General features: G+C 46.4%; 1 protein-coding gene, 1 long non-coding RNA gene and 3 other non-coding genes across 5 annotated transcripts; 4 read left to right on the plus strand and 1 right to left on the minus strand.

The window, feature by feature from the left end:
• The first annotated feature begins 1,238 nt into the window (after positions 1-1,238).
• On the plus strand, positions 1,239-1,330 carry TRNAY-GUA (transfer RNA tyrosine (anticodon GUA)). Its single transcript is given in 2 exon segments — positions 1,239-1,275; positions 1,295-1,330. It is a non-coding gene; the product is annotated as a tRNA-Tyr (tRNA).
• Positions 1,331-3,603: 2,273 nt separating this feature from the next.
• Positions 3,604-3,676, plus strand: TRNAK-CUU (transfer RNA lysine (anticodon CUU)). The gene has a single exon. It is a non-coding gene; the product is annotated as a tRNA-Lys (tRNA).
• A 2,743-nt stretch (positions 3,677-6,419) lies between these two features.
• Positions 6,420-18,378, minus strand: LOC149324381 (uncharacterized). The gene is made up of 2 exons (XR_016286860.1): positions 18,222-18,378; positions 6,420-6,837 (listed from the first exon to the last, which is right to left on the minus strand). It is a non-coding gene; the product is annotated as an uncharacterized LOC149324381 (long non-coding RNA).
• On the plus strand, positions 6,735-6,824 carry TRNAY-GUA (transfer RNA tyrosine (anticodon GUA)). Its single transcript is given in 2 exon segments — positions 6,735-6,771; positions 6,789-6,824. It is a non-coding gene; the product is annotated as a tRNA-Tyr (tRNA).
• LOC149324383 (uncharacterized) lies at positions 12,544-16,532 on the plus strand. The gene is made up of 2 exons (XM_089565570.1): positions 12,544-13,551; positions 16,528-16,532. Exons 1-2 carry the CDS (start codon positions 12,561-12,563, stop codon positions 16,530-16,532), a joined length of 996 nt encoding a protein of 331 aa, XP_089421696.1. The 5' UTR covers positions 12,544-12,560.
• Positions 18,379-23,917: the final 5,539 nt, after the last annotated feature.

The raw sequence follows: 23,917 nt of genomic DNA on the forward strand, positions 1-23,917 counted from the left end.
AGCGCGCACTAGTTCACGCGAACTGTTCACAAATATGCTATTGTGTGTCGGCATGTTCGTTTTGTGGCGGCAGCGTGGCGTGGCATCCTTAAATGGGCGTCCGCAAAGAACAATGTTCCCAATGTTGCAGCGCCTGCGCACGCGCCTCTTTGAACAAGCATGCATGGACGCTCTGTCAGTGAGCGAGGCCGAGTTCTTGCGCAAATGGTCGGCATACTTTATCGTCCTGCGCGGCGGTCGAGTATCGGCATTTTTACTGCATTACTGACGTGCTCAGTGCTGCGTCACTGCGCATGTGCTTGACTGATCAGAGAATTAAGTTCATCTGTTTTGTTTTTGTATTTTCTATGTTAAAACAGAAAAAAATAAACTTCTCTTTCTACGCCGCTGCCGTGCTGTTTAGTTCTTTTGCGGGCGCAAAGTCAGCCCAAATAAAGAGCTTCGTTTGCTAGTCTTGTGGCTGTCTTCCTGACCGCTGCACTGCCGTCACTACCACGTGACAATATAACTATGACCATTGGGTACTGAAGCTTGACCCTTGACCTTGACCATGAAATGTGATTTGAGACAGTGGGCGCCACATTAACAGTGACTTTCAATAACTCATAAGATGAAACCGAACTTAACTGCGTGGTGGTATGGTCGAAGCTATGGTAGTAGCTACGGTAGCATGACCGCGTGATCATATGACTATAGACATTGAGTACCTCACCTTGACCCTGACCTTGACATTTGATTTGAGATCATGCTGAACAGAGCTTTCGCTCGTATAACTTGGTTCAAGCGTTCAAACCACGTTGAACCCCAGTCATTTTTACTGGCATTCAATTACAAAAGGCGCTGCTACCAAGTTCGTGAAAATCGGCTGATTAGACGGATATAGTGATCACTGCAGTGCAAATAAAAAAAGAATTCCGGCCGCGGTGGCCGCATTCAGACGGAGTCGAAGAGCAAAGTACAAGCTGGTGTTGAAGAACCTCGGGTGGTCGTAATTAATCGGGAACCACAAATACGGCGCCTCTACCTATTTCTTTCCACCCTCTACTTTAATTCCTTCACTGGCCAGGTTAAGTGGTCCAGCAAGAGTGAGGCACTTGCGGTGCATTTCCTTTCCTAAAAACATTCACATTTGCGGTAAAACAAAACGAGACAAAACAAAACAAAAACACTCAGTGCAGAAAGCGAGGAAAGCGAGGCGAGGCGCACTTGAGGAAAAGAAGCCGGTTTTGCCTCCGTCCCCGTCGATAGCTCAGTTGGTAGAGCGGTGGACTGTAGAAGGTTTCGCACTACGGACATCCATAGGTCGCTGGTTCGAATCCGGCTCGACGGAAAGTTTTTTTTTCTCAGCATTCCGATTCTTGCACAGTGAACAAGTGTTGATTACCTCCAGCAGTTATAACATTCGTCCAATCTAAACTTTTATCATAGTCGGATACAACTTCAGACTCAGTGAAGCTCCGCCCACGCTCAACCTCCGCGCACAGAATTCCTCCACGACGAAAAAGTAGTCGCCTGCTTAAAAGTTTCTTTGCTACGTAAAGAAGTTTATCACAAGCACAAAATTATGAGCTCTACAATTTTGATACATGGATTGTTTGATACAGTCAAACATTAAAAGCTGATTCAGTTTACAGTGCGGTTGGCCAGCAGAGAAATACAGGAGGGCGCGAACCGCGGCCCAGTGTTAGAAACTGCTGTTTTTAAAGTTGAATCCTGCTATAAAGTGTTTTACGTTAGCGTTAAGGTGCGAAATTCATCTTGGGGAACAAAACGGCGAAGTTGTTGTCATCCTAAACCGCGAAGATGAATATTGTGTTTCCCCGGGCGTTGCCTTCTAGAGCTATACCGACTGAAGCTGGTTGCGCACATTAGTTCAAGGCCCGGTAACTGTGCAGTACCGAGGCAGCCGCAAGCTATATAGCTTTCCACAAATCATACTCGCGGAACACGGTCACGTTAGCGCCTGAAGGCAGCGGTGCGTAATAAAGCTTATTTGAAGCGATCTGTAATGTAGAAGTAACGAGAAACGAATCTGTAATATGGTCTTCACCGCACGTTCAAATGATCGTAAAACAAAAAGCGCGCAATGTACCCCGTGTCACCTTAGTCAGTTATGGCGGACTGCTGTTGTGGTTACCTTGACGCTGCCCTTTGCCCACGAATGTAAGAGCGTTGAGCTGCGCCGCCTAGCATCACTCACAGGATTACAGTTTTTTTTAAACGACTGTCTGCATGGCGGCCGGGGACATAAGTACATGATTAAGAAGCCAGTTTGTCGAAGCAAAAACAGCGCCCGAGCTAAAGGTCTCTGCGCTGGAAGTAAACTAAGAGACAAAATGCTGGGCAACACTACAGGAAATTTTCCTTGACTACAAAGTGTAGCAGGAGGATCTGAACGAGGGACGAGCCGCTGGTGAAATTCGACAATGTCGTCATCGTTACCGCGAGATGTCCTAACATGTTTCTTAGCAAGCACCCTGTGCTTCGATGTTGTAGCGGAAGGGAAAAATAATGCGTGGCTGGCTGGTTTCTTGGGTGAATTCAAGAAAAAACAATCGTGGTTTTGGTTTGGTTTATGGGGTTTAACGTCCCAAAGCGACTCAGGTTATTAGGGATGTTGTAGTGGAGGTCTGAGGATAATTTCGACCATCTTGGGGTCTTTAACATGCTCTGACGTCGCACAGTACACGGGCTGCTCGCATTTCTATGGAGTCGAAATGCGACTGCTGCCGCCAGGATCGAACCCGCGTCTTTCAGGTCAGCTGCCGAGTGCCATAACCATTGAGCCACCGCGGAACCTGAGAAAGGTAGTCATGGGAACCTACATTCATAAGTGTGAGAATGAACGAAGCATTTGTTAACTTAGCACTGTCTTTAAACGAATGATGACACATATGAACAACGCCTTTAGAACGGCGCAATAATCTTTATATAAAGCCTCATCTACACGCCTTGAAAACTAGATGCGCAAAGATGTTTCTGCATGAGGGCTTCCTTAGCCATAATTAATTTCCTTCGTAACCTTTCAAAAAGATTTACGGTTTCAACCACCTAGCTCCCTGGCATACGCAGGAAGTTGTATCCTTGTCGCTCGAGGCTTCCGTGCCAAAGAACTTCGTGGTCAATCGCGATTATCTGTTTCTTCATCCGCTACAGTGATATTTTATCTAAGACAAATATTGTGCGCAAATTGCAGGCACACTTCTCCCTGAGCTCATCTTACGAGGTGCTAACGTGGACGTGCTTGCCATGCTCCCTTCATCCAGTCGAGGCAGAACGCCCACGATCCTAATCCAAATCAGCCCCAAGTGAGCACGATACGTCGGACTGCACTCGAGAGCCAGGTTACTTTCCTCAACGAGCCACCAAGAAGACTTTTTATTTTCTTTCGTTCTCTTCCGTTCCGTATCTGCGTTTCTGTTTTCCGCTGGCACAGCTCCAGGTGCTGCACACATTTGCTCGGCGAGGCTGCAGCATAGTACCGCTGCTCTGTGGCGGCGCTAGAACATCGGCCGATGAACTCTGCCAGACCTTGGCAAAGCTCCAGAGGAATTGACGCCTGAGCGTGGAGGCAACTGATACTACTCTGCCGCCTCGCTCGTCGCCCGGCTAGCTCAGTCGGTAGAGCATGAGACTCTTAATCTCAGGGTCGTGGGTTCGAGCCCCACGTTGGGCGTTGAACTTTTTGCGCATTGTTTATTTTTTAAAGTCGTGTAAAATTAAATAATGCGCCGTTGCTGACAGCGGCGCTAACTGCTTACTAACTCCCAAGCTTCTTTAGCAAGGGTTACATTTTGAATTCGTGCGTTTTTGTTTTTACCTGTTGCAGCAATAAAATAATCGAAGAGTCAAATTGTACTAAGGACTGTCGAGAGAAACTGCCCGATTAATTTTTAAACGCATGAGCATACGAGGGGCACACTAGGATATAGAAATGAAAGAAGCCAACAGTACCTGGCACGAAGCAATACTTTGGGGAATGTACTAGTTTTCTTTCGTGTCGTGTTGATTGCACTATAAAATTTGTTGGTTTAGCGTCTAGGTGAAAAATTGACAGAAATTAGAGGAAAATTGTAGGGGACGCTTAATGTTCGACTAAAGATTTTTCGAGATAATCACTGAATGCTTGCATATATTGCCTGCATTGAATTATTATTAAAAAAAAAAGTCCGCGGCCGTGTTTCTCATGCCTTCCATCTCTCGTAGCTTCGTCATGTGTGTCATCTATTTCTTAATCCTTAAAACAATTCTTTAATAAATCCAAATGCGTATGAACAGAGGGGCACAGTTCTTAATTCTAGCCTGCACGTTTTTTTCTTCATTGCCTGGGTTTGACACATAACATTCAACAAAACAAACAGTCAACAAAACACACTAAACGCTATGTACAGTCTTTGTCAAAAGTAACCAGGCTGCATGGTTTGCTTCTAGCTCGTACAGTGGAGCCCTTACAGCTTCCTTGAAGCTGAATTGGTTGTTAAAGGTAAGGACTGGGGGTCTTCTTACCTTCCAACAACTTTTGATCTTTAGGAAAGTCATAAGGGCTCCACTATACAAGCTAGAAGCAAACCATGCAGCCTGGTTACTTTTGACAAAGACGGTATATACACACGGCGCTGTCGTGGTCAGCCAGCATGAATCTGGCTTCGTCAGATTAAAATTCACGCAAATTGCACAGCTGCTCTAGTCTCTTTCTGGATGGCCAGAAAACAGTCCATGCTTTCCCGAAAGTAAGTTCTAGCAGGCCTTGCGTCCTTGTCACAATGGTAGCCTGCCATTCTGGAGCGCCATATGCAGTGAAGGCCTACCAGCATCATTAAGTCAAACGGTACCCCATCCTCATTTTCTACAGATAAGTACCGGATGCCATACGTATCTAGTGGTAATTCTTTCTTTAGGGTTCGCTGCAATACATCCCAAAAATAAACCTCCTCCCAACAGGGTAAAAAAACGTGGTCTATTGTTTCCGGCTGTATGCAACTTAAACAGTGAGATCCACAGGGTAAAAAAAATTCCTTTGCCTCTAAAAGTTTTTATCCGGTAAGGTTCCGGTGTGCAACTTAAAAAAGAAGGTTTTTGGTCCTAGCGGCACCTGCGTTTTTTTAACCCTCTTTAAAACATCTATGCCTGGGCCTCCACTGTACAAGGCCCTGTACAAGGGCACTGGGAAAGGTATATCGCACAAAGCACGGTACAATTTCCTCCGTTTCACAGTCGACAGACAAAATCATTTGAAGATCAGCGGCTTTTACAGGGAAATTGTAACGAGTGTGAGATTCATTTCCATTCTTCTGGCCTGCGCCTTCGGCGGAGATAATAACGTGGACACAACTGTGCTGTCTACGTCAGACGAAGTATGCGTGGCTCCCTCATTATAATCCAACTTAAGCCAGGAGCCGCTCGCTAGGATCCGGTAGACCACTCGCTACGCAACACACCGTGCCACAAACGCGGAAACCTTCGCAACAATACCCTGCGCAACGTCGAGCTAATCACCTGCTATTCACCTGCGCCGATTCTCGCCCGGCTAGCTAAGCTGGTAGAGCATGAGACTCTTAATCTCAGGATCGTAGGTTCGAGCCCCACGTTGGGCGTCACCTTTCTTTTTGACATTTTTGTGAAAATATTTTCCCTCTAAACCCGTGTCCAAGGCAGCAATTGTTTACAACTGGAAATTTTGGCTCCGTAAGATTTCCAAGCCACGTTTTTAACTATACTGAACGACGTAACGTCCAATAACGGTGACGTACAAGTTCTGTTACCGAAGACAGGACTACTTTTATTATTTTAATCTTACACGTGGGAAATTCGGAATTATGCTGCAATAAAATCAATAAGAAAGTAAAACTCGCCCAACAAGTAGCATATTGACATTATTGGGTTAATTGAAGTGTGACTACCTGGTGTAATGTGGCTATTATGACATATCTATGGATTTAAATTAAGCAATTTTTTCTTCTTCATTCATCACGCATTGCTGCTTGCGATTAATGTATTTTATTTGCTTAATTTATTATCCTCACCACTGACCTCATGATTGTATTCTATTCAGTACTTTTCTTTAGTTATTGTAATAATTGTTATTCTGTTGTTAATGGTCTCGTAGCGATATGCCCAACGGCAATACCTACAGGACGAAAATTGATCACAAACTAATATCATCGATGCATCTTGCCGCACAAAGACCTCCAAGTATAGCCTTAAGAGCGAAGGGGCGTGGTTATAGTTTGTGTCGTGATTTGGACGTCTTGCATCTAAATATCCAACTCTATCCTTGAGCCTCCATTTGACGAGTACTAGAGAGTTCGAGGTGCCTACTCTGCGGCTTTTTTGCGTGCTTAGCTGAAACCTGAAAACGAAGAGGAAATGAAAGCAGAATAAATAAATATGCCCGAACGCCACACAAAAAAGGTAGACCATTCCATTCTAGAAAGAGCACTTGCGTTCTCTTTGAATTTTTAATCCCGACATGCGCCGGGAGCTCGCCAATAACGCATAAGGGAACGAACAATAGGTATCAAAAAAGCAAGAGAAAAAATGAAGCGAATACAATGCAAACCAGATGCAAGTAATGAAGCAGTCTTGAAATCACATCGTAGCAAAAAGAAAATAGACCAGGTTGAAAGCAGACGCCATCTGAGGCCATTGTACTGTGAAAGAAAAACCTCCATTCTGCTTTCCTTGCATACGTCACACTTGAGCAAAGAAAGCGGCTCGTGTTTCCGTTCTCGGCCCCGTCGATAGCTCAGTTGGTAGAGCGGTGGACTGTAGAGGTTCTTACTGCGGACATCCATAGGTCGCTGGTTCGAATCCGGCTCGACGGAGTGCTTTTTTTTTCTGCGAATTTTCAGAGATGTCATGCATAATGCGTTAAGGCTCTGCTGACAACTGAGTTCATTGGCCAAGTTCGCATAAACAGCATAAAATGGCACATCTGTACGGGCTGGCCGCCACAACGAGAAAGCGAGGGCACTGAATCTACCAGTCAGGAATATCGGCAATGAAGTGCATATTGTAACCGCGCGAAACAACAAGGGACGAAGAGAGGAAAGCACAGGACAAGACGCGTCTTGTCCTGTGCTTTCCTCTCTTCGGTTGCAATATGCACTCCGTTGTCAACCACCAACTAGCCCGCCTTCACTTGTTACAGGAATGTCGGCGCCAGAAACATATTGAATCTCTCTCTCGCATCCCCTCATTGTCTTTCTCCTGTGCAGGGTAGAAAACGTAATTGTTCTCCCGGTTAAACCTTCCTGACTTTCTCCTCCTCCTCCTCCTCTCTCGCATGCTTAAACTGTAGTCCTGGCTTATGGGGGTCTAACGTCCCAAAGCGACTCAGGCTATGAAGGACGCCGTAATGAAGGGCTCCGGAAATTTCGACCACCTGGGGTTTTTTAACGTGCACTGACATCGCAAAGCACACGGGCCTCTAGAATTTCGCCTCCAACGAAATTCGACCGCTGCGGCCGTAGTCAAACCCGCGTCTGGCGCTATTCTGAACCAGAGCGTCATTATACCTTTGGTAGCTTTGTGTTTTCCCGAAGAAGTTAGCGCAAAAAACGAACAAGGGACAGAAAGAGAAGACACATAGGACATTCTCGTGAATGTCTTATGTGTCCGTTCTTTCTGTCCTTTGTCCGTTTTTTGCGCTAAATTCTTCGGAAAATGCATCACCAACTAGCCTGGCAGCTTGCTCTCCTGAACTTTGTGTTGTCCGACGCAATTTGTAGTTACCCTATCGTTTACCGTCTCACACGACGTGAAACATGAGGAAACTGCCGCTTCCTGCCAGTTAGCAAACGCGAACGCACGGAAACGAACGCGAGCGCGCAGTGAAGGTTCTTCGCGTTGTGAAAGGGATAGCTAAGCGCTGCACGGAAGAAAGCTAATGCCCGCCGCGGTGGCTCAGTGGTTAGGGCGCTTGGGTACTGAGCTAGAGTTGCCGGGTTTGAACCCGTCCGCGGCGTTCTCACATTCCATGACATCATTCTTCATCACCACAACTCCCGCCTATCCCTCCCTCCGTCTCCGACGTTCTTCTCTAAGCTCGAACATAGCACGTGGCACCATTTACAGGCCCACCTTTTCCTCTATTCCTGCTCTCCTTGCCGTTATTCACACCGGAGCACTCTCTGCAGCCATCCCCGAGCAGACTATGCTTACATTCTTTATTCACGTCCGGCACTCTCTCCCCCCGTCTCCTGGCGCCTAAACAGTCCGCAACTGTGGAAGGCTGACAAGGTAGACGCTTGGGCATGTTGGTTAGATATTATCGGCGCAGAGCATACGAGGAGGACTAGATGGGACACGGACACAGCGCTGACTCAGCGCTGTGTCTGTGTATCATCCTGTCCTCGTCGTATGCGCTGCACAGATAATGTAGAAAGCTGCTTTGACCAGCTCGAAGATTCAAATACGGCTTGCGACCTGGGCAGCTGAAGTCGCCGCCAGGCATCACATGGAAGCCACGATCAGCATCCGGAAGGATACCCACGGAGCGGAAGCGTCGTAATTTTCTTTTTGGCCTTTGCTAAATAAAGCTTTCTCCACTACCGCTTTTCGACGGAGGCGAATTGCAAAATGCGCCCGCGTAATGTGTGATGTCAGCGCACGTTAAAGTCCCCCCCCTCCCCCCCCCCTTGATGGTCGAAATTATTCCGGAGCCCTCCACTACGGCACTTCTGTGTTCCTTCTTTCACTCCCCCCACCTCCCCGCCTTCCTTTTCAGAGCGGTTAGGGTATACACCGAGTGCATTTCTTTTCCTCGACAACCAAAAAACCACTTCCGTTTCGATAACATCCCTTCTGCTCTCCGGGACCATAGTATGGCTATTTTTTTTTAACCTACATCGGGCTACACTTCGAGCGAGCTCGTGTAGGCGAGCGGAGGGCGGGCGTTAAGGCGCTGCACGAGAGTCAGCCAATAGCGTGATATAATGATACCGATGCGCCGTCGTCCTCGGCAGCAGACGACAACCTCTGAACTTTTGAGCCGTCGTAATATATTAATAATAATAATAATAATAATAATAATAATAATAATAATAATAATAATAATAATAATAATAATAATAATAATAATAATAATAATGATGATTTATTTCCATCACCATGCAGTGTTGGAGGGGACGGGAATAAAACCGGTTATCACTTGACAAGGTTCCCACCCCCCGTACAGCAAGTAGGCAGTGGCATGCGACGGCACTTCTCAGAAAATAAAAGAGTGAGAGAGTAAGAAAAAAAGACAACAGACAAATACACAATCACCAGCGTGTGCAGGAAATCAATGCGGCTTTAAGAAATAACAACAAAAAGGAACAAAAAAAAACCTGTTATAAAGATTGTAACAACAGCAACCAATACATGAAATACAAGTTCAAATGATGAATGCTAGAAAAATGTGGCTTCAGAAATAAAGTAGTTGAGGAGGTCAGAGCAGCTGATGTTTCCTATGTCAATGTTTGCAGCAATTAATCTATTCAGGGGTGAGGGAAGTTGAAATGTTACCATTTGGCGTCCATAGTTTGTTCTCACTACAGGTACTACAAAGTGTGGTTTGCGACGGCGTGGGTATGCGCACTGAAATAACTGAATTGGGGCTAAGTCGGATATGTTTGTAATGCATCTTCTTTGTTCTATTTTATAGGTTCGCAGTAGTTTATATGCATAAAGGTCGAAAACGTTAATAATCTTGTGCTTGGAAAATAAGTTTTTAGTTGAGTATCTATATGGCAAGTTATGAACAATTCTGAGGGCCCTATTTTCAAGAACGGCAAGTTTTTTAGACTGGTTTGTGTAGCAGTACCCCATACTAATGAACAGTAGTTTAGATGTGAGCGAAATAATGCACGATATACAGAAGTTTTACCTTTTGTGGGAGACAACATTTGAAACGTGTCATAAATCATATGGCTCGAGATGTCTTTAAAGCTATATGACTTATGTGGCCATTATAAGATTTATGTGGTATATTATAAGATGAAATGAAGATCTATATACTGCAAAAGGTTTTTGCGTGTGCGTTTATTACATGTTTATTTCCAATATTTTATTTTACGTGTTTATTTTCTGTTTACGTGTATTTCTTTATATATTTACTATTACGCATTTATTTATAACGTGGTATATATTACAGGCAGGGCACAACAGTGGGGCTAAAGATTAATGAGCAGATAACCAAATTAATATTCAACAGTCTAGCAAGGGAATAGCAGTTCGCAGTTGGCAGCGAGGCGCTGGAAGTAGCAAAATAGTATGTCTACTCAGGGCAGGTAGTGACCGCTGATCCGGACCATGAGGGAGAAATAGCTAGAACAATAAGAATTGGGTGGAGCGCATATTGGAGGTTCTCACAGATCATGAATGGCAGTTTACCAATGCCTCTCAAGAGAAAAGTATACCACAGCTTTGTCTTACCGATACTCACCTATGGGGCAGAAACATGGAGGATAACGAAAAGGGTTCAGGTTTGGTTTATTGGGGTTTAAAGTCCCGAAGCAACTCAGGCTATGAGGGACGCCGTAGTGAAGGGCTCCGGAAATTTTGACCACCTGGGGTTCTTTAACGTGCACTGACATCGCACAGCACACGGGCCTCTAGAATTTCGCCTTCATCGAAATTCAGTCGCCGCGGCCGGGATCGAACCCGTGTCTTTAAACTTAAATTAATTAACGGGACACTGATGCACTCTTTTTAAAGATCGGGCTGGCAGAGGCGTCCTAGGGTTTTCCATGCTGTACACTAAAATATGGCAACCGAATAAGGCAGAAACAAGCGCGAATTGCCTTTTTCAACGGAAATATGCGGCCTGCGCGCGGCGCACACCGGGCGGCGTGCCACCGCCTGTGATTGGTCAAGAGGTCGTGACGACACATTGAGGACCGCAGATCGCAGCTTTTCGTGGCGTTATAAAAACAAATAAGGCGACTATTTTTTCACTGACCTCCAAAGAAAAGGACACTGCAGTTTGTTCATTCCAAGTATCATCTTCAACCAAAAAAGACGCAATCTAAAAATTCTACGCATAGCACAGGCACACTCCAGCGTGAAAGACGCGTATGCATTCCATGCGTAAAAGGTGCCAGCACAACCTGGGCTCGTATTCTCGGAAAGGAAGGGGTGCGAGCAATGCTGAAGACAATTACCACCACCGGACTCCTCCTGGCTCCCCCGAAAGAGCGTCATGCTAAAAAAAAGGCCCAAGGCAATGTGTACAAAAAATCCTGTTCTCACTACCCGGCGCCGTAGGTTGGGGCAAGAAAGTATTTAAAGGAAACGATGAAGCAGCACAAAGCTGATGTATGAGTAAAGCGCAGTGGCCTAGTACTGCGAGGCATGTGACCACAGAAAAGTGACGCAATCATTGCACACTGGAAACCAAGCCAAATACGCGCACAAGGCTGCTGCTTCACTGATGGCGCGTTCAGCAGATGCCGGGAAATATTCGCGCTTCCTAGATCTGCAGTTTAGGTTCAGTGACCTGGCGGTCAACTATATGTGTGTTTGAAAGCCAAGATGCAGGTCCCCCGCTGCCGCAACTTTATGAAGAAACCGAGTAAGGTTGCGAAACATCGTGCTTTTTTTTGCAGAAACTTCGTTGGCGTTCGTTTCTATCGTTTCTCACGCGGTAGCGGCCTCCGTGTGCGCCGAGAGCTGGGCTTGACGCTCTTTTGCCCCTTCGATCGCTGCGCTGTTCAAACCCCTTCTTTTCTACTACTTTACAATTCATTTCAACTTCCCCGTTTGTTTTTCTGGTTGTTGTTGTTCAGCCGCGGCCTGTGTGAGACTTGTCGTGCTGTCTATTACACGGTCCCCTGCCCTCATTCTCAAGTTTGTTTCGAGGGCGGAGATTATACCTCCTCGCTCGTTCTGTGCCCTTATATTGACGAAACCGATTCATTGTAAGTATATATATATATATATATATATATATATATATATAGAGAGAGAGAGAGATAGAGAGAGAGAGAGAGAAGTATACGCTTAGTTAAAGGAAACATATTTATATTTAAAGGAAACACACACACACACACGCACACGCACGCACACGCACACACACGCACACGCACACACACACACACACACACACACACACACACACACACATGAGAGAAGCCAACAGCCACAGAAACCAAGGAGCACAGGGGATTTTTTAAAATTATTTTCTAATTTTTAATTAAAAAAAATAATTAAAAAAATCCCCTGTGCTCCTTGGTTTCTGTGGCTGTTGGCTTCTCTCATATTTATAACGAGCCCCTCATTCCCCTTCCCTTGTTTGTTAAATTGCTTAGCGAGGGCCTCGGTTCTGGCAGCCTTGACGCCATAGGAAGCATAAGAGGGTTCTCACACAGCTTCCACCCTCGCCGTTCGATGGCTTCTACGTCACACCAGCGGTAACTCAGGACGTTCCACGTCTGCCGCTTACGAACGTGGGTGGCGCTGATGAACGCTCTCAGGGTTAGGTTATTTGTAAACATAAATACCCCCGAAAGCAGAAGGTTTGACAGCCGTCGCCGTAGCTCATTCTACTTCCGGCCACCGAGCGTGACGGACGCAGGATCATGAGCTCCAGCGGAGCGGCGATAGCGGCCCTTTCCAGCCGCGGAAACAGGCTCGAGGACAACGAAGATAGCGACTATCAGATTATTCTGCCAACTTTGCCCACCGGACGCGTTGTTTTTAACACGCTTTTTTTGCACGGAGATGTGCGGGTTAGGCCATACAGGGTCGAGGATTTCCGCGACGCCCTTGCCAACGTTGGTGCGCTCCCCGACGTTTTGGCGTTGGGGGCGTATCAGATCAACCATGTGTGGGCTGTCACCTTAACCAGCACAGAAGCAACAAAGAAGCTGGCGGCGTTCAAGGAACTGGAAGTTAAAGGTCGCCGCTGCCTCATAATCGATCCCGAAGACCAACAAGTGAAGCTGCGACTCCACTGGATGTTGCACGGCGTTGCAGATGATGACATCCGGACGGCCTTTGCGGCTTTTGGGAACGTGACCGAAGTGACCCGGGAGAGGTGGCGAGTTCAAGGCGTCAAGGAGAAGGGGTCCACCACGAGGACGGTGCTCCTGAAATTGAAGCCGGGCATCAAGGTAGATGACTTACCGCACCAGCTGCGAGTCGCCGGGGAATTAGCCCTTGTCGTTGTGCCTGGGCGGGCGATGCAGTGCTTACGCTGTCGAGGCACGGGACACGTCCGCCGCGAATGTAAGGTGCCCCGGTGTTCAAAATGTAGGCGTTACGGACATGAGGAGGCTGACTGTGTGCTCACGTACGCTTCGGCCGCGGGACCTGGAACGAGGGAGCGGTCGGCGGAGCTCACTATGGACGTAGTCGAGGCAGAGGAGGCGGCAAAGGGAACCGGAGAAGAGCGTACGCAGGCACGGGAGACGGACTCGTCGGGAGACTCCGCTCGAGACATCAAAGCTGCCAGCGATGCGGGGAGGAGTGACGCTGCACCTGACCTCCCTAGGTCAGACGAAGAGACGTCACCTCAGCCGGCAGACGACATGGAGCAGGATAACGGTGAGGAGCACCCGGACACCAGCGGTACTCGTTCCCCAAGCGTCACAGCCCCAGCCAAGCGACCCCACACACAGACCGATCTCGAAGGTGACAAGGCAACAGACCCCGGTGTCGACGAGCCGCCAGCAAAAACAGTCCAACCCCGGCGGTCCACACTACGTCCGCGGCCCAACCTTTCTTCGGAGAGGCGTGCAGCGGACAAAGCGCCCCCGCTGCCAGTTCAGCCGCTCGCACCAGACGGAGGCGGTTCCAACGACGGCGTCTAGCCGCGCGCTAGACGAGGAAGGTAAGCACCACGCTTTCGGTCTATTCACCCTTTATGGAAATGGCGCCTGAAACCCCTTTGAGTGTAGCCACGTTAAATGTCAGGGGACTGGCAGCCAAAAAGAAGCAGAGCCAAGTACACCGCCTGCTAAGTGACCATGATATCGACGTGCTTGCTGTACAAGAAACAAAGGTTGATGGGGAGGAAGAGACCGGAAGCATGGTGCAACGTTTCACGGCTAGATTTTACGCCATTGTGAGCCACGCGGTAGGGACATCGGCTGGGTGTGTATTGTTTGTCAAAAAGCTGCCCGGACTGATTGTACAGGCTCACTACTCATGTCTGTCAGGACGGTGTGTTGTAGCCGATTTTGCATATTCCAATGCTGAGTGGCGCATTATTTGTGTGTATGCCCCTAACATTGTTGAGGAAAGAGCAGTGTTTTTTGAGAATGTTATGCAGCAGTTAAGTACGGAGAGGCAGGTTGTAATGCTGGGCGATTTCAACTGCGTACTGAATGCTCGGGACAAAACCAGCACACGCGGCTTCAGAGACAAGAGTACTGATGTGTTGTGCCAGTTAACAAGCGAGTGGAATATGGAAGATGTGGCTGAATACCTGGGGGGAGCGCGTGCCGTACAGTACACGCACTTCCAAGGTTCGAGCCACGCGCGCCTTGACAGAATTTACGTGTCGCTGGATTTGATTCCCGTATGCAATGAATACCAAGTTGTGCCCATGACATTCACGGATCACTGCTTAGTGAAATGCGTATTCGGCACCAGAAAACGAAGGAATGCATTTAGCTGGGAGTTATGGAAATTTAACAACAAATTGCTCAGCGATGAAGCCTTTAGACGGGTTGTACTGAATGAACTCATTAAAGTAAGGCCGGGCACATTGTACGAAATCTGGAAGCAATGGGAGATGTGCAAAGAACAGATTAAAATAAAGGCCTTTGATAGGTCCAGTTGCCTGCGGTATCAGGAGAAAATTAAAGAAACCCAGCTAAAGGCTTTGCTGGAAAAACTACATGAGCAAGAATGTAAGGCACCCGGCAAATGGATAGAAGATATTAGGAAAATAAAAGAACAGCTTGCGTTGATGGAAGAAGACAGATACCAAGGAGCGTTAGTAAGGGCAAGGGCGGAAAGCTGGAACATGGGCGAGACGCCCTCGAAAAGAGCACTGGCATTGGAAAAGGCTCATGCAGAGAAAAATCATATTGATAAGATTGCATGGGGCGGCATGCTATCGTCAGATGACGATCATATCAGACAAAGCTTCTTCCAATATTATCAGCAGCTTTTTAACAAACAGGAGGTCGACATAAACTTGTTCAAAGAAAAGTTTCTTATGGCTATGCCACGACTAGACGAGGACATGAAGAAAAGATTAGAGATGCCAATCACAGAACTCGAGGTCGAAAAAGCAATCGATAGTTTAAATATGGGAAAGTCGCCTGGGCCAGACGGCCTAAGTTCAGCTTTCTATAAGGGGTTTAAGAACGAAATAGCGCCAATATTGACTGCGTTGTTCCAAGAAGCCTACGAAATAAACAGATTGCCGCTGTCATACGGGTTATCTCACACTATTCTAATTCCCAAGACAAATAACGAGGAAAAGCTCCAGCAGGTCACAGCTTACAGGCCAATTTCCTTGACTAATGTCGATTATAAAATATTAATGAAAGTGCTAGCAAGGAGGCTGCAGTCAGTAATTCAGGATATTGTCGGCCCTCATCAAACGTGCGGGATAAAGGGGAGATCAATTATGACTAACATACACACGGCAAGATCGGTTCTGGAGTGTTGTGATCTGACTAATGAATGTGTGGCCATCCTCCAACTAGACCTCGAAAAAGCATTTGACTGTGTCGCCCACGAAATTTTGCTCAGTATTCTGGACCACGTGAATGTAGGTTCCGTAATTCGAGAGGGTGTGGCCATGGCGTACCGCGGCTGCACTACGAGATTAATTATAAACAAGAGTCTGGGGGCCCCCATTCGGGTGCAACGTCCGGTACGCCAGGGCTGCCCCCTCAGTCCCCTTTTGTTTGCCATTTACATAGAGACACTATGTTTGAGCATTATTAAGAACGAGGCTGTTCAAGGTTTTAGGTTGCAGGCAGCTGAAGTCAAGTTGCTTGCGTACGCGGATGACCTAGCGGTGTGTGCTGTGAATCAGCAGAGCATACGGGAGGCTGTTGTGTCAGTTGACAGTTTCCGGAAGGCAACCGGAAGTAAAGTGAACTGGGCAAAGTGCCAGGGACTTTGGCATGGGGGTTGGCCATCAACCCCAGATCTTTTTGCAAATGTGACTTGGGTAACTATCCCCCCAAAATACCTAGGAGTGCCACTAAACTGCTACCGGGACAGTGATGCATATTGGAAAGAACAAGTGAACGAACTACGGGAAAAATCAGATAGATGGAAGGGGGCACATTTGTCAATCTTTGCGAGAGCGACGGTGTGTAATTTGTTCTTTTTAAGCAAACTGTGGTACGTCATGCAAGTGTTGCACTGTTCCCGGGCAAATGTACAGAAGATACATCGCATTTTAGCTGTTTTTGTTTGGTCATCGACCTGGGAACGGTGCCGACGGACGAATTTGTTTAGACGTGTGAAAGATGGTGGCCTTGGGCTAGGACATCTGTTCCTGCGCCAGCTTGTAAACAGGTTTTTCTTTTTTCGAGGTGTGCGTGACCCTTTTTTGAGAACTATGTGTCAACTAAGGTTGACCGGTGTTTTTCCTGATTTTGTTGTGGGAACAAATTATTTTTCCGCAAGAACTTTAGGTTACTACAGAGAAGTTGCTGATAGCGTTAAATTTCTTGTTGTGCGTTTTTCGAGAGAATATTTAAGTGACGTGAAGCGGAAAAAGCTATACGCAGATCTGTGTGATGTTGTTTTTCCAGTGCCAATGTACAGAGCTTTGTACGATGGAGGCCACGGAGGGGATGTTCTGAAAAGAGTAAAAAGAATGCAAGTACACCCAGGAACCAAAACTTTCTTCTTCAAGTTACATACAGAAACACTATCAGTTAAAAGGTTTTTAGAGGGAAGGGGTTTATTCCTACCGTGGGGTTCGCATTGCCTAATCTGCAAGTGTCCCGAAACAATAGACCATGTGTTTCTTCACTGTTGGGAGGGGGTGTTTTTTTGGGACGTTTTGCAACGAACAATTAAAAAAGAGCTCCCGCTTCATCCCTACGGTATCAGATATTTGGCAATTGAAAACCAGGACGGGTTCCCGTTTGATCAGGTAATGCTCTGGGGCCTCCATAGTATATGGCGCTCCAGAATGGCGGGGTATTACTGCGATTCTGACGCGAGACCAGCCCGCATGTATTTTCGGGAAAATGTACGTAGATTTGTTGAAGTGATGAAACTGCAAGCTTGTGTACCCGATTGGCTACCCAGGATGGAAAATTTGACTCTGTTGAGAGAATTTTAAACTTGACATGGCCTGCCAGGAAGATCTGGCAGGTTGCTGGTTTTCAAAGTTTGGTTTATGTAATTTTTGTGTTGTTTTCTCGAAGGCAATAAAGAAAAAAAAAAAAAAGTCGCCGTAGCTCAGAGGTAGAGCACCGGACGCGTAATTCGGAGGTCGTGGGTTCGGATCCCACCGACGGCATGTGGTTGTTTTTTCTTCTGCTTTTCTAATCAATTGGCTTTGAGCGACAATATATTCAGTAATATTCGTACCTGATCAACACCACAAAAAAAAATTTAAAAAATCCCCTGTGCTCCTTGGTTTCTGTGGCTGTTGGCTTCTCATATTTATAACGAGCCCCTCATTCCCCTTCCCTTGTTTGCTATATACACCGGCGGCAGTGGTTGTTTTTTCTTCTGCTTTTCTAATCAATTAGCTTTAAGCGATGACATGTTCAGTAATATTCTAAATTGATCAACACCACAAAAATAAATAAATGAATTAAAAAAAAATCCCCTGTGCCCCTTGGTTTCTGTGGCTGTTGGCTTCTTTCATATACATATATATATATATATATATATATATATATATATATATATATATATATATATATATATATATATATATATATATATATATATATATATAAGTAAAGAGTTGAAGTACACTTCTTAAAGAAACATTTATTTACCGACGGTTTCGGACGGTGGACCGTCCGAAACCGTCCGAAACCCTGATGAAGGACGGTCCACCGTCCGAAACCGTCGGTAAATAAATGTTTCTTTAAGAAGTGTACTTCAACTCTTTACTTATGTTGTTAGCAGTCGAGCAAGTTTTTTCATCGTAATATAGATATATATATATATATATATATATATATATATATATATATATATATATATTGCAGGATCCGGAAGCCGACCAGCAGAGAGCGCTTCCTTGGTGCCATCCCTTTTCGTCGCAGCTTACTTGTTTCAAAGAAGGCACAGCTTACCTGTTGAGCGCCCCGCGTGCGTCCCTCACTTCCATTCGCTACGTGCGGTCGGATCGGGTTACGGATTCGGTGCTTTGCTGTGGATCCCCGGCCGTGTTCTGGCGCCATTCCCGGGTCTTGCTTGCAGGGTCTCTCTGGCCCGCGTCCGCGATATGCGTTTGGGTAGTCGGTGTACGTCGTCGCATGGTTCGCACAGAAAACGTATGCCCAAATGCGTGCGCACTCGTCCCTATTTGCATAATGGTGCGAGCTGGAGCACGCTTGGGGTTTTTCTGTATTTTAGTTCGAGAATGTGTACGTGTTTGCTGTCGGCATGCCTTGAAAGCATAAGTTCTGATTGGTTCCGGTAACGGCTTTCCTGATTAGTCTAATTAGTCTCAAAAAGGTTCTCAGAATAATGTCGGAGCTCGTCTGGTTGGCTCCGGTAACGCCTTGTTTGACTGGTCGGAAAAAAGGGTCGCCGGAATGCTGGTGAAGTCTATTTAAGAGCGGGTTTTTCAACGCCATGGGGGCTCGAGAGAGTTGCTAGGTGCCTCCGCTGCAAAGATTTTGCACGCCCCTGGGTATGACTGACTGTTTTGCTATGTGACCTGAGATGTTTTGTATCAGTTTATAAGTTTAGCCAATGATTCGCATCTACCTTAATAAATCAAGTTGATCAATGCATCTTATCGACGCCTGCTGGTTTCCTTCTTCGATACGGCGGAGCTCTCGTCTCGGCACAGGAGCACGCTTCGCTACAGTACCATAACAGTTTCTGTAACACATATTTGAATTTCTATTTCTTTGTTTCGTTGAAATCTTACCGCATTTTCCCACAACTTTACGACATCCTCTTCTTATATGGATTTTTAAGGCGTTAGCCTTACTTGCACCTACGAACGAAAACCCATCTGCGTGTGTATGTATGCGTGCGTGCATGTGTGTCTGTGCGCGTGCCTGTGTGTGTGTGCGCACGTGTGCGTGCATATGTGTGTGCGTGCGTGCATGTGGATGTGTGTGCATGTGTGTGTGTGTGTGTGTGCGCGTGCCTGTGTGTGTGCGCACGTGTGCGTGCATGTGTGTGTGCGTGCGCGCGTGCTTGTGTGTGCATATGTCTGTATGTGTGCATGCATGTCTGTGTGTATGTGCATGTGTGCGTGTGTGCATGTGTGTGTGTGTGCATGTGTGTGTGTGTGCATGTGTGTGTGTGTGCATGTGTGTGTGTGTGCATGTGTGTGTGTGTGTGTGTGTGTGTGTGTGTGTGTGTGTGTGTGTGTGTGTGTGTGTGTGTGTGTGTGTGTTGACACCCGATGGTACCCATAAAAGATGGCTTCCTCATGCAACCTGGCAGGGGGCGGTTAAATTAATGATTAGAACGCGCGAGGTTGCTCGAGCCGAGCTACTTGGATCACACAACTCTCACCGGTGGCAGCACCTGCCATCCCAGGGCACTGGCGCACCGCTTAACTGCTGCACCACTGCGCCCGGAGCGGTAAGAGTACTCCCATGGATCTACGAATTTTAAGTGGAGAATAACCAAGTCTGCATATATGGGAATCAATCCATTAGCTACCGCGTCATGCCCTTAAGGCGAAGCGCTGGCCTCGGTACGGCGGGACCTGCTGTCACGAAGTTACCGCGCAGATTAGGAGGTTCGCGGCGGCGTCACGGCGGCGCCTTCGTAGAGCCATGTAGAGGTAGAACTGCCAGCTGCGCGGTATCGGGTGACATGATGCCGCGTGGCGACTGCGTTCACAAAGTGAGCGGGCGGGCTCACACCTTGTCACGGGTGAGCCTTCTTAACTGTCTCGGCCGACTTTTTTTATATTACTACATGCGACACATCGCGCTGTGCCACGTTTGAATTTCGACACGTGGCATTGCTTCGTTACTTTTTAACGCTCCGCATTCTAAACAACGGTCAGCAAACTTTTGCTGACCGGCATTCCCTATATGTAATCGCTGCTTGCTTGCGCCATTTAATTTATTTTGCGATTTACCCAGGTACCTTCTTGGGGCTGCATATGCTCTTTTATTTTAGTGACGTACTGCACAATTTGCAATGCGAATACCGCTAAGGTTCCAGTTCACACCGTCTAAGATTGCACCCTGTTAACACTTTGATACAGATATCACCGGCAATATATTTGGCACTGCTAGCCCTTTCGCGCTTTTTTCTGATGAAGGTCGGTACGGCGGCCACAAGGTCTCTTAAAATGACTCTTCTCTCTTCTGAAATATTGTTGTAGCGTGTTTATAGTATATGTAAAGAAGTACTGAGTCGGGTCAGACCTTGGTCAAGAATGATAGTTCAGGGCTTTCACGCGTCTCCTTTTAGCGTTCAACTCTGCACAGAGAGGGCTGAAAAATAAAAGATAACGAGAAGGAAAAGAAAAATGGCCGATGATTACGTTACTTCCTAATGCGAAATTTGAGCGCATCACATCAGCTGTTTCAGCTTTTCGATAGATTCAGGCAAAGAATTCGAGCATGTACATACGTAGTGCACACACGCGCACTTGACCTGAAATGGAAGGGGGTGCGCGACAGGTTTGAATTAAAAAGGGGGTGGGAAATAAAAAGGGGGCGGGAAATTTGCGAGAGAACAGAAGTGCGCGCCATTTGTGAGCGTCCACAGCGCTTCTGGCCGTGTTTTGGGGTTCTCGCTTTACAATAGTGAAACACAGACACACAGGTTCAGAAAACTTATTGTGGTTCCACGTAGAGCGTGTGTAAAAAATAGTTGCACCCGATGAACGAGATGAGGTTCACACACCATGACCAAATAGAATGGATCGTTATGTAAGAATGTAAAAAAGAGACTAGAGTGGAATGTCAAACAGACAAACCGGATAAACGGACCTGTCACAATGAAATGTTCATTACCCTGTTTTTCTCTCTGACGTTGCACTATTATTCTTTTTTTTTTGGATTCCCGTATAACGAGACTTCCCATCTGGTCATCACCTGGTTTTAGCGCCGCACGTCGCAATGAGGAGCGACACTGATTGGTCTTAACCTGCGTGTTTGTGCTTAGCTGTGGTTTGACATTGCGCTACAAAAAAAAAAAAGACGTGGCCAGAGGCTCCGCGGTTGTTTCCAAATGGCGCGCACTTCCCTGCTTTTGCTAATTCCCCTCGTCACTTTTTGCTACCCCGATCCTGTCCACGGGCCCCCTCCCCAACACTTCATGTGTGGGCGTTTCCACTTCGTATGTACATACGCGGCACGGCAGACCGGCAACATTGCTTTCCTCTAACTGTTGGTGCCTCTATTCTCTTTCTCTTTTTTATTTTTTGACTTTTTAAGGCCCTCGATGTGCACAGTTAATGCCGTAAGAAGACGTGTGTGAGCCTTGTGCTATCATTCTTGACAAAGAGCGGCTCCCGGTTTTTCACGCTGACTCCGTGAGGTTAAAACGAAAAAAATTAAACATGTAATGTGTAAATTGTTCGTTGCCCTTTTAAACTGATTCATCCACTGCCAAGAAATCAACAGAAAAAACAGTATGGTGACAGAGCAGCACAGGAAAAAAAGAGCACGACTGGAAAACAGCACATCGGAGTACGGTGTAGCGCGGCTGGAGGGTGAACTATCATAGCCGTAGCCGAAAACGGTACATCACAACACATACGGCAGCAACCTTTGGAGTTAGCGACTGCTCATTTTACTGACTAAATTAGGAACAGGGTAGGTTAATATTCGCGATCTTAAGTATCCTCTTTTTTTTCTGGCTGGTAATGGAATGAATAACGCTGAAGAAGTTGGACTGGAAGCATCGGTTCTGCGGGCTGACCATCACGATGCTGGATTCTGGCAAATGCGCCCGACTTAGATCTCTGAGTGTACCAAAATTGCTTATCCTTCAAAACTCTCGCTGTCGGCAATTGAATCTTCAGCAATTATGTTTGGAGCGAGCTGCAATGCCTTAATGCACTGAATATATTCAGTACGTGATGCTTACTTTTACCGATAGCAGGATTGCTTGAGCGACATTTTCAGGTTGTTTGCTGTTTAACAAGTACGCCGGCAGCGGTTTTTGTCTGAGGCTGACCGGCGGTTACTTTACTTTACGAAATGGGATGCACAGCTGACCTGAAAATTCATGCAACCAGCGTGCATTTGTTGAGTGTAATTTCACATTAAAGCTATTTTTTTTTACTTAGAAGAAAATTGACTCAAAACATCAATTTTAGCAACATTTCGCCAAAACAACTTTTATCGCTCAGAAGCCAATTTTATTAAAACAAATTTTCGACAAATGTGACCACAAGAAGCGCCCAAAAAACACACATCTAACCTAACAAACACAAGTGGGAGTCTACTGAAGCAGAGATGCAGAATAAGTGCAGGGAATTTCATTTCACAGGATGTTTATTGCCTCTTAATTTTTATTTGATTAAAAACGTACATCTGAGATAGTACTTTGAGTGCTTGTGCAAATACGTGTGCGTTGCTTCTTAATCTACTGGAGCAATATACGGCCAGCGTAATAAAACCCCGCGGCAACAGCAGCTACACTCCCCAAGTCCAGTAAAATAAGTGCTGCATTCTTCAGCACCCTAGGGACCCGTGTTTTTAAAGCAAGTAAGGCAGCGCTCATATGCACTCATCACGAGGGCGAGAAAAACAGCGCGCAAGCTAGCTAGATTCCAATTTCATTGTAAGTAGTTCGGGTGTAACTTACGTTAGTTTTTCTATTTTCTGCTTATTTCGCATGTTAGGCTGCCGAAAGCTTCAATAATCAACCATACCTTAGGCTATCTGCAACCGTTCTGTGTTTTGTGACCCAAAACGAATAAATTTAATTCGTGTAGTGGCGATCGCTTCAATAAAACGAAGTTCGGTTCGACATCGGAATTCTATCGCATGAAACTAAAATAAGATGTCTATTGTCCTTCACACACTTTGTTTTGTTTTTTGTTTATGGGGGTTTAACATCCCGAAGCGACTCAGGCTATGAGGGACGCCGTTGTGAAGGGCTTCGGATATTTCGACCACCTGGGGTTCTTTATGGTGCACTGACATCGCACAGTACATGGGCCTCTAGAATTTCGCCTCCATTGGAATTCGACCACCCTGGCCGGAATCTAATCCCCGTCTTTCGTATCAGCAGCCGAGTGCCATAACCAATGAGTCACCATGGCGGCCTTACGCACTTTTTTCGTCTTTTATTTTCTTAGTTGCAGCCGTTAGGTGCCATGATGATGCTTCCGAATTTCAGAACTCCTGCGTCAGAACTGTACCAACCAGAAGAAAAATACATCAATAGGAATTTAAACCAGAGACGCGCTAGGCTTTTCGATGCCTTGGATCACTCTGCCATCGTAGCAGCCTCTCACTCGCCTTGTTCTCTGTACTAACTGGCAGCCTCTCTCGCTATGCTTTGTCAGTTGTCATCGCCGTGAATGCTAGCTGCGGCCGCTCATAGTGTAGTTAAATTACTTGTGTATTGTACATCTCCCCATCCTATCATTTCTGCCTTTCCCTTCCCCTCTTTCGTGTCATGTCTCTAGTCTGCCTGCTATCCCTTTATTTCCGCTCCCCAGATCAGGCGCTTCCCGTAGTGATGGCAGATGCCTGGCCTTCCAAAAATCTTTTGCTTCCTTTTATTATTACTTTTAAATAAACCTCAACTACTACTACTAGGGCCGATGAAGAGCGGGCGAAGGTTATGACACGTAGAAGAACGAAATCAAGCGCTAGACGCCTTG

Source organism: Amblyomma mixtum, unplaced genomic scaffold, assembly GCF_055824585.1.
Source record: "Amblyomma mixtum isolate Tamu unplaced genomic scaffold, ASM5582458v1 scaffold_44, whole genome shotgun sequence".
NCBI lineage: Eukaryota > Metazoa > Arthropoda > Arachnida > Ixodida > Ixodidae > Amblyomma > Amblyomma mixtum.